Source organism: Sabethes cyaneus, chromosome 3 (genome assembly GCF_943734655.1).
Source record: "Sabethes cyaneus chromosome 3, idSabCyanKW18_F2, whole genome shotgun sequence".
NCBI lineage: Eukaryota > Metazoa > Arthropoda > Insecta > Diptera > Culicidae > Sabethes > Sabethes cyaneus.
Genome location: NC_071355.1, coordinates 91,689,835 through 91,701,171, shown reverse-complemented (window position 1 = coordinate 91,701,171; position 11,337 = coordinate 91,689,835). Strand labels below are relative to the sequence as shown.

The 11,337-nt window shown below is 44.4% G+C and overlaps 1 protein-coding gene across 1 annotated transcript in view; it reads right to left on the bottom strand.

Moving 5' to 3' along the window:
* Window positions 1-3,005: 3,005 nt before the first annotated feature.
* The window catches only part of LOC128739877 (homeobox protein 10), a 122,435-nt gene continuing 114,103 nt past the window's right edge, over window positions 3,006-11,337 (bottom strand). Inside the window, exon 6 of the mRNA XM_053835379.1 lies at window positions 3,006-3,209. Coding sequence (XP_053691354.1) covers window positions 3,006-3,209 — 204 coding nt within the window. The remainder of the gene's footprint in view (window positions 3,210-11,337) is intronic.

The following is an 11,337-nucleotide window of genomic DNA, read 5'->3' as shown; positions in this document are numbered from 1 at the left end:
TTTTTATGCGTGCTTATGTGTTGAGGGTTTTACCCATGCTTCGATGCATGTCCTACTATACCAAACCTGTTTCGCCTCGTTATAGTTAGCACTGGTGAGTCCTCCTGAGGTTCAAAACCATTACCTCATTAGGTCCTCATACCAGTATACTAACCATAAGAAGCGTCTTCAGGATAATGTAGAACTCAGCATGAAGGAAGGGTGATGAGGGGCCAGAGAATAAACCTATGCTAAAGCCACTTTGACATCGAATGGCCTGATTTTACTAAGATTCGAATCCACGACTATTCGCTTGTCAAAGCAGACTCGGTAACCTTGCGACTACAGAGCCCCCCAAATGCGGACATACATATATATTAAATCTAACACCCAATGTATCGTAGAAATCCTTGATAAAGACTACAAAATATAGTCGAAACGTCGGAGAAAGTACAAAATCTGTTCTGATTTATCAAGACTGACAGCCGATAAAAATAAATATAAAATTTCACAGTCGACAAAACATACCCATATATATTAATATTTTTTGAAACGATGGTTCTACAATTGATGAAGGTACGGTAGCGGAAAGAAAATGAAAATTTTTGGTAAAGGAGGGGAAGAGCGGAAAGGAGGGGGAGGGGGATATTGGTAGCTATGCTTGACAAGTAGTCATTTTGACTCCTACCTTTTGTCCAATGCTGGAAGGTGCATGAGTCGAACCAAGCTGTAATCTGAGATTATAACCGGATTCGAACCCACAACACCCGCCAGGGCATGTGGTTCGCTGGTACTTGTACCTTTGAACCATAGAGGCGCTGGACAAAAGGAGACCGCAAAATCCACTTCTCAAGATAGCGACGCGTTTTGGTTGGGTTATCGACACATATTGTGCCCTTCCTACATCTATTGCAGAATTACCACCGAGCGAGAAGTTTAAATCTAACTCGTTTTTACTTTCAGGGCGACGACACTATGCCGGCCCTTACGACTTGCAAGGTACTGCACGTGACGTTGTTCGTCTGTCAGCATGTGTTAGCCGCGATTCTCGGCACGGGTTTTCGAGGGAAGGCCTCGTTCCTATTCCTATTCCTCCAGATATTCCTGGGGCAAATGTACTTTAACAATTTTATTACGCTCTTATCACAACGGCTGCTCTATTTGCCATCAGTGCTTGAAGCTGCGAATTCTACGTTATGTATACTTTTATAATATTTCCAGGATATTTTGAAGAAACGAAAGATAAAATTTACATTCATTTGTTTACTAAAAAGCAACGACACCAAATGAAACACTGCTGCGAACGAACGAAACCAAACATTCCCGTTGCAAATTTTGAATATCGTTTCTTCCTAGCTTTGCGTTTTCGCAACGCAAAGCTTCAAACCTATCTTAAAATTACACAAATAATCAAAATTATTAAACAAAGTTTTTTTTGGCAAGCAACCGATTCTTACTAACACTCATTAATATGTCTGGCGTTTATAGAGGTAAAATCGAGTTTTATGAGTATTTTTCCTTAACTGTCTGAAAAATATCAAAACCTGTTGTTTTCACAGCTGTAATTATGTTACATCTGACCTTTGAGCAAAAACAGGTCGATTAGATTTTTTTCCAATCTTTGTTTGTTTCCCAGGGTCCAAGTTGATATTTTAAACCGGACCTTCTCTAGAAACGAATGAAAGTGCGTTGCGTTTTCGCAACGCTGGGAGGAAATGGGTTAAGTCATTTATTAAAACTGTAAATTATTTTACGAAACAGTAAAAGTGTGTCGGAATATTTAAAACACGGTCAACAACACAACCATATAGCTAAATATTGAGCTCACAAATTGATTACATATGCAGACATAGCCCTCTGCTCTAAACACATAGTTCTCGTGCTGTTACCTTATTGTTTACCATTTCCCATTCCTTTTGCATATGGTAAATCGATTACTCGGTTCTGTCGACAGCCAATATGAAGAAGATCCTGCTGTCGATTGGTGTACCACGTGATGCGGAATATTACTTACGAGAAGGAAGGAGGGTGCATGATGTCCATCAATTTATCATAAAATCTCTGAACTCGGATGGAGTGTCATCAGCACGTGTCTGGTCATACGCCTTAACACGCGTTTTTGCGCGCCACATCGACAGTAACGAAACAACCTCGACTGATTTCATTTTCCTCTTTTCTTTATTAAACTTATACAAGTTTTACAGATGGTTTGCGTTAGTTTTTGATTTTATCATAAAGTACTAATAATTGGATATCAGTTACTATGACATAAGGAAATTTATTTAAATACTGAGAATTCAAACATTTCACATCGCTTATTGTGTCTAAAGTCGTTCAGCCACACTATATCGTGAAATCATTTTTATTATACATAACTCTTGTTACATCTTACGCAACAAATTGTTTGCCTATACAGAAATATTCAGTGTTCAATAAATAATTTTTTACTTAACTGAAACTGGAATGTAATGTCTTTTCACTATTATTGAATATGCAAGCAGGCCTGCTCCGCGGCATTCTCACTTTCGTCAACCGTGTTAGCATTCGAAAAAAAAAAATTACACTCTAAGTACAATGATAGTTACTATAGATCACAATTTTCACATCTCAATCACACTTTTTCTCGATTTTTCACGTTTCATGCTCAAACGTATTCTCATCTAAATTATCATTATTTAAATTAATGTATAGTAAATTCGATTTTTGTTCTTTATTTTCAACTTTCAATTTTTAGACTCGTCAAAAATACGTTTTATTTATTAGTTTTACTCGGTATAATGAAATTTTTACTTTATACAGTGCATTCGGCAGATCAATAGTGTGCTTCTCTGTATCATGGCGCCTCTGCAATGCAACATATTCGAATTAAAGCAATTATCTTCCAAAAGAAAAAACTGTGTATTATTTTTGTTTGACCAAAACTAGAATTGCTGGTGCATACTTGGGCATATGACACAAAAAGGCTAACATACGACCATGATACATTTAATATTAAACTCAACAATTTACTCGCCAACCCTATAATACTAATGTCGCATTTCGTCCTCCATTCGGCAGCGTTTCCGACTACTGCTTCCGGTGTCCACCAGGTCCAAGCTCTCCGAGTCGGAATCCATCGGTTCGCTACAGTCTCCGTCGCCGTCGCCCAGCTCCTCCTGTTTCCGTTTGGCGGTGGCCATTTCGGCCGCATGCTTCTTGCGCCATTTGGTACGCCGGTTTTGGAACCACACCTGAAACAAACCAAAAGATAAAATCAGTTAACATTCGTTAATTGCAGTTGAATGGCTGTTCTGCTTGTCAAACGGTATCAAGAAACTGTAATTATCGTCGCCCAAGCAGCAATTCCGGAGCGGCCAACAGGCGGCCCCACCGAGATGTGAAACGTTTTCTCCCAGCAAGAAAAATGCCACACCGGCAGCAGCATCGCATCAGTGAGGATAATGCGGCACAGCAGTAAGGATCACGCGCTCGGTACACAAACGCAACGGCTTTTTATGGCCTCATTATGGGCGTTTAATTACGCGCATAAAGTGCCAGCGAAACGCGCCCAAGAATAAACAGTATCATTCTTTTCGCTTGTTGATGAGCTCGTTGATTCCGTATGTTGGATAAATAGTGTGCAGTGTTGCCATTTGTTAATTTTTGAACAAACATTTTGGTCAAATGAAATTTGAAAACTATTTTTATGCGGATAATAATCGTACATTTACAATAATTATTCTAGTCAAATAGGAGAACATCAACCACAACTCCCACTGCCGGATACAACAGTTTTGGCACTCCAGGCGTAGCCGGAAGACCAGATGACACCGTTTCTAAAAAGCGGCCTGCTGTAGCAATACAACTCCGACCAGACAAGGCAAACTGCCACCGTGAGGCGTCATCTTTATCGCAGCCATCATCATTATCATCACAGATTTTAATCCGATTACAAAGCAGCTTTAATTTAGAATTCCTTCCTGACCTTCGAGCAACCCGCGCCGCGGCAGAAGCGAATGCAGACCACAGAGTGTGCACAGGAACACGACGAAATAATGATTTTTAAGTGCTTTATTATTGCAGCTAAAATTAGGTTGCTTGAGCGAATTGGAAAAGGACTTGGCCGTGAGCTAAATGAGAAATAAACAAGGCACCGTCGTTTGAAACAGAGCATTAGCGGAGTGTATCGGAGGCTGCGAAACCAGATTTTGAGCTTTTCCCTTCGCTTCGGTATAGTTAGAGTGTTTGCTCATTGAGTGCAATCCATCGCCCGGGCGAAGCAAAGCGGAAAAGCGGAGTCATAAATAACGAGATTATAAAAACTCGAAAGAAGAGATTTATTGTGGTGTTCGAGAGACAAAAACAACAACAACAAAAAACAAATGCAAACGCACCAGAGCAGAAACAGTGCATGTTTGTGCTATGGATGCTAACGAGATAGATCTGGGGAATCCTGTCGATCAATTGTAGACGTATTGCAATTGCAACAACTCGCGATTATTTTTCGAGACTTGGAATGATAAAACAGACAAATTGTGACAATCGTTGACCAAACTTTAATTATAATTAATGTAGATACAATAAAATGATGTTATATACAACTACAAAAACTTCTTGTTCATACCGGCGGTTCATGTATTACTTTCGGTGCTTTTTGTATTTCCAAAGAAATGGTAATCAATAATGAAGCATTATTTATTACACTACTCTCTTAGACGAAGTCATAAATACGGAATGAACTCAAACCGAATGAGAATTGAAACGGTAGTGCCTTTTAAAACGATGGTACCGAGTTATTTCTGTTGGCAAACATTCAACCATGTTTGCTCCAATACTGGTGGTAAGTACGAAAGAAAGTTGGAAGGCGGCGAACGATTTAGTTAAGCAAAATAAATATAGCTGGCAAAAGCTCGAACATGTCCATATCGGATTCCGAAGTTCGAAATACTGGGGCTACAAACACACAAATTCAATATCTTTGCCAGTCTTATTATATACCACAAGGCAGTAACTTTAGACCGTTGCTATTCGTGCTTCTGATGCACATGCAACGACGACGCCGACCCTTACGCAATAATAACGATCTACAAAACCCTTGCCAGAAGTCTTACACTCGATTTCGCGTTATTTGGCGTCCTCAGTATATAACGCACATTCAGCGCCATACCATACCAGGGCACCCTCCACAGTAATCCGACCTTACCGCATCATGGCGGACTTTTCTTTCTCCTCAACTAGTGGGATTAGTGGCAGGAAGCGAGCGAAGAAGGGCGACGCTCTTATCCTGAAAACCGACGGGTTGAAATACTCGGAGGCTCTGAAGGCCATGAGAGAAGACGCCCCACTCAAGGATCTGCGCGCGGACATGCGGAGCATCCGCGGCTTACGCAAAGGCGATATGATCCTCGAGTTAAAGAAGGACGCCACCAAGAAGAGTTCCGCATACAAGTCCATAGCGGAAGGAGTGCTCGGGGACGGAGTGCAGGTACGTGCTCTCGCACCAGAAGTCCACTCTCCAGCTTAAGAACCTGGATGAGATCACCAAAGTGTGCGAGGTCGTAAAAGCTCTCAAAGAGTAAAGTGAACTGATGGTGGTAACCGAGGCGGTTCGCCTACGCAAGGGTCCGGCCGGGACACAGGTAGCCACCATACGACTTCCGCTGACTGACGGAAACGAAGCCCTGAAAGCTGCTAGGCTAAAAGTGGGGTGGTCGGTATGCCCACTGAGCGTACTCAAGCAGTCGGAAACTTGCGTCCGGTGCTTCGAGCACGGACATAAAGCCTGGAACTGCAAGGGGCCAGATAGGAGCCAGTTGTGCAGGAGATGTGGCAGTGCTGGCCATAAAGCAAGGGACTGCGCGGGGCCTCCCAAGTGCCTGATCTGTAGCGGTAAACGGGACGCAAAGCACGTAACGGTAGGTCCAAGGTGCCCGGCCGGTGTGCCTCCGACTAAGCCACGTTCGTAGTGCAAGTGACACAACTCAACCTGTACCATTGTAGCACGGCTCAGCAGCTGTTACACCAAGCAGTTTCTGAGTCAGCAATGGACATTGCCATAATCTCGGATCCATATCGCGTCCCTGCCGAAAACGGCAACTGGGTCTCAGATAGATCTGGGACGGTGGCTATATGGACGACAAGCAGATTCCCGGTTCAGGAGGTTGTGTCAACTGCAGACGAAGGATTTGCGGTTGCCAAAGTGGGTGGAGTGTTCTACTGCAGCTGTTATGCTCCGCCGAGTTGGTCTATCGAGCAATTTACGCGGATGATAGACCGAGTATCAGTTGTACTGACTGGTTTAAGGCCGGTGGTTGTGGCGGGCGACTTTAAGGCTTGGGCGGTAGAGTGAGGAAGTCGTCACACGAACCATAGCGGTCGAATTCTGCTTGAGGCTCTGGCAAAGCTTAACGTAGATCTGGCCAACGTCGGCGACACATGTACCTTCACTAGGAACGGTGCGGAGTATATCATCGACGTGACTTTCAGCAGTCCTGGTCTGATAGGAGACTGGAGGGTAGACAATGACTACACTCATAGTGACCATCAGGACTATGGTGTCGGTCAGATAACCAGGCAGCAGGCGGCGAGTAGAACCGACACTCCAACCACCCGTGGATGGAAGACACCATACTTCGATCTCGAAGTATTTGTGAAAGCGATCCGAAGAGAGTGCGGTGATCGCGGTATGCCCGATCCGAACGCTGATCATTTGATTGAGGTACTGTCGCGAGCGTGTGAAGTCCTGACCTAGGTATAGGAGGTCACCGGCTTACTGGTGGACAGTTGAAATTGCGGAACTCCGCGGAGCGTGCTTTCGTGCGAGGAGAATTATGCAAAGAACTCATTCGGACGAAGGTAGGGCTGAATGTCGAGTAGCACTTATTGCTGTACGCGCAGCGCTTAAGCGTGGGATAGATGGTAGTAAACGATCCTGCTTTGAAAGGTTATATGCTAGTGCCAATGCGAACCCGTGGGGTGATGCCTGCAGGGTCGTAATGGCAAAGACCGAGGGCGTGATGGCGCCCGCAGAGCGATCGCCAGCGATGCTGGAGTGAATCATCGACGCTCTTTCCACGCCATGAGCCAAGACCCTGGCCTCAGGCCGCTGAGTCGTCCCACGGCCGACGTTCCAGTATCTCAGACCATAGCATAGGATGGCCGGCCTCCATGCCGAACATCCAAAGTAACGTGGGCGACGGCGGCTTAGAGGTTGGGGAGGAAGCGACGGTTACGAACGAGGAACCCATCGAGATCACAAAATCCCTAAAGATGAGCAAGGCACCGGGACCAGACGGAATCCCGAATTTGGCCATTAAAGCGGCTATTTTGGAGACTCCCAAATTATTCGGAGCAGCAATGAGTAGATGCCTGGAAGATGGCCACTTCCCGGATAGATGGAAGCGACAGAACCTGGTCCTATTGCCGAAGCCGGAAAAACCTCCGGGTGTCCCCTCGTCATACAGACCGATCTGTCTGGTCGATATTGCCGGCAAGGTGCTGGAGAGAGTTATCCTTAACAGACAGTACACGGAGGGTACAAACGGTCTGTCAAGGAACCAATTCGGCTTTCGTAAAGGAAAATCTTCGGTGGTTGCCATCTTGTCTGTCACTAGATGGCAATCCCATGTAAGAGGACGAGTATCCGCTATTGCGCAGTTGTCACGCTCGACGTGAGAAATGCGTTTAATAGCGCTAGTTTGGACTCCATAGCTAACTCGCTTCGGAACGTCCAAGTGCCGGTGTCGCTGTACAGGATTCTGGAAAATTATTTCCAGAATCGGGTGCTATGCTACAACACGGAGGAGGGTCAGACGTGCGTTCCAATCACGGCAGGGGTTCCGCTAGGTTCCATACTGGGCCCGGTGTTGTGGAACGTCATGTATGACGAGGAGTTGTAGCTAAAGTTCCCGGTATTGGTGGTGATTGTCGGCTTTGCGGACGATATCACCTTGGAAGTCTACGGTGAATCTATCAGAGAGGTTCAGTTGACGGCTGCCCACTCTATAAGCATTGTGTCGAAGATTGGATGCGCTCCAGGAAACTGGAGCTAGCGCATCATAAAACGGAGGTTATCATGGTGAACAACCACAAGTCAGTGCAGCAAGCAAATATCAGCGTCGGGGACTCTACTATTTCGTCAACTCCGGCATTGTCTCGTATGATGTCTAATAGCTCTGCGGTATATGGCAGCAAGCGAAGGCTGTTACCCAACGTGATCCAGTCCATACTTAGGTATGGCGGACCGGTGTGGTCATCGGCGTTAGGAACCAAGCGCTACCTAGGTAAGCTGAAAAGTACCTATCGTCTCATGTGCTTGAGAGTGGAGAGTGCGTATCGCACAGTTTCATATGACGCAATCTGCGTCTTAGCGGGTATGATGCTTATTTGCATCATCATCAGCGAAGACTTTGAGTGCTTCAACCCACGTGGAACTAGAGGCATACGGAGTACCACAAGATCGGTCTCGATGACCATATGGCAGCGGGCATGGTCTGATTCCACAAAGGGCCGGTGGACACACCGACTTATTCCGGAAGTATCCGGGTGGGTCGACAGGCGCCACGGTGAAGTCAACTTCCACCTGACACAGATTCTGTCAGGGCATGGTTGTTTTAGACAGTATCTGCACAAGTTTGGGCATGCGGAGTCCCCCGCGTGTCCCGAATGCGTGGATGTTGAAGAAACTGCAGAACATGTTTTCTTTATATGCCCTCGTTTCGTGGACGCGAGAAGCAACATACAGGCAGTGAGCGGACAGGACAGTACTCGGGACAACTTAGTCCAAAGGATGTGTTCTAGCTCGGACGTCTGGGGAGCGGTCAATGCGGCTGCTACCCAGATTGTACTTGAGCTACATAACCGCTGGAGAGCCACACGGAGGGATCAACGGCGAGTAAATAGCCTAACTACCCAGTCCAGTAGTTATCTAAGAGGGTGCGTTAAGCACAATAGCCCCTCCCTGAAGTAATACCGATAAGCTGGTGCCAGGGGGGATTGAGGCTGGAGACTCGAGTAAGGTTTTAGTGGGTCTGGGTCCTCACGCCCCATTAGGGGGGTCGGGATACCAAACCCCAGTCCCTGAGTTGTCTTATCAGGTGTCTGATAGTACCGTATCTTCTAAGGTGCTGAGCAGATTTCCCTACTCGTTAAAAAAAAGGTCAACTCCCTACTTGATGAGAGAGTACGGGGTATCGCCAGAGGCTCAGACATCCAAGTAATAAACAATACTTCTCGCTGTCTCGTACCACTAAAACCAATGCAAAAATGCCGCTCAAGACTCAAGAACAGAGTTGGCCAATTACAGACCGATCATACGGTGCAGCTAATTTATTAGGCTCAATACATTGAGCGCCTCCTCCGAGCCTCAACTATCGCAAGACAACAAAACCAGCAGCACGTTACGCCCACAATACGTCGTATCATCCGCGTCAACTACAGAGACTGTAGATTACAGAGGCGCCGAGACATTCAAAAACCGCTAAATTTTGAACGAAAGCGGAGAGTTACTTTCATTTATGATGGTACTCTCCGTTTTGTTTCAAAATTTAGTGGATTTTGAGTGTCTCGCCGCCTCTGTAATCTACAGTCTCTGTAGCGTCAACTTCGTGACGCCATCGTTAGCTGAACCTGAAGCAGCAATCAATCGTATGCAGTATCAGCAACATCTGGGAAACTATGATATTTCTGGTGGGTTAGATGCAGACCATTTTGACAAAAGTGCCTAAGAAATGTGCGCATCTGAATGTGGGCCCTGTGCGAAGTCCTGGAGGAGCTAATCCAGCTCACCAAAGCGTGTACGTGCCAAGTACGGTACGACGGCGTCTTGTTCAACCCCATTAAGCGTTACTGCTGGAGTGCATACTTTCACCCTTACTGTTCCTCATCGTTATGGACGTGATCTTAATTTTCGCCATTAATAGTCAACCAAAGCACCTAGCTTACTCTAGAGCCCTTTGAAACAATGGGGCCACGAAATCAGCTCGATTTGACCGACAACAAAGCAAGCTTCAAGGCAGTCGTACATTCAACGTCTCAAAGACCAAGTTAATGAGAGTCAACACTTACAGTAACTCCAATTTCACAGTAAACAACATATTGGGGAGGCTAAAGTTTTTCAATATCTTGGCGAACGGACAATGCTAGACGGTAGTACCAAGACTGACACAAACCCACGGCACAGGAAAACCGAGTACCGTCATCCGGGGTGAGATTGTGCCAAAATAGCATATATTTTTGATCTTTAGCTCAGTATGCACACAATTTAGGAACAAAGTTGATTTCAAACCTGTCAATATATAATAAATTGTTCAATTAACAACTACCGTAGAGATGGTTTTGTTACAATGAAACCTAATTTTACTGGAAGTGCATGAACTTTGACACCCTTCTAGGGGGTGACATTGTGCCAAAAACATAAAGTTAGGCTAAAAACCTAAACAGTGAACATTCGCATGTTTATAAATAATACACATAAATATCAGTATAAAGTAGTTAACATGGGGCCGTCCATGACCTAAGTGGACTATTAGGAGGAGGAGGTTGGCCAAAAACAACGCATCATACAAAAAGTATGAACGAAAATAACCCGGAGAGGTCTGAAATAACTAAAAATGAGTTCGTAGTCAATGGACAGCCTTTATATAGCCAGTAGCGTTTCTAGGGTTAACAAGGAGGAGATATATGAATGGGTGTATCTTAAGGGGGCATACCTATTTGATCATTTAACAAAAGTAACCATTACTTCATTCGAGAACCCGCGGCCGCAGAACATGTGGCCTATCCCACCCCCCTCCCCCTCCTTAAAACTGGCAGTTTATACACGGTATAATATATTCGTCTTATATATTAGAGTATTTATTCAAAGTATCTAAAATTTCCAGAGAAAAAGTAAAAATTAGTTTAAATTATTTAGCAGACCTATGATGCTGTTTGCTCCAAAATGGATGATGCAATCTAATCTGTCAAAATATTTTGCTCAATACTAAGAATGTGAGTGTACTCGTGTATACTGACGTATTTTTGTTGTGTATGTGAAATCCACAAATTGGATCGATCATTATGGCTTGGCACAATCTCACCCCAGTGAAGTTCGAAAAGTACAAAGTTTCGAATAATATTATTTTCGTAATCAAAACTTATCCAACGCATAATAACCTTTCAATACATTGTAAATGATTAGTTTATATACCTTCAAAATAGAAAGTTGATGCGATTTTTTGTTTGAGTTGGTTTATGCGGGACATTTTTTACAAGCGTTTTATTTCCGAGTATTTTTGATCGCGAACTTTGAAACCCTGTTTAGGCTAAATAGTTTGCTAATATTACCTGTGTTCCACTCTAAGTTATGAATAATTATGTTATGTTCATCATCACGAAGTC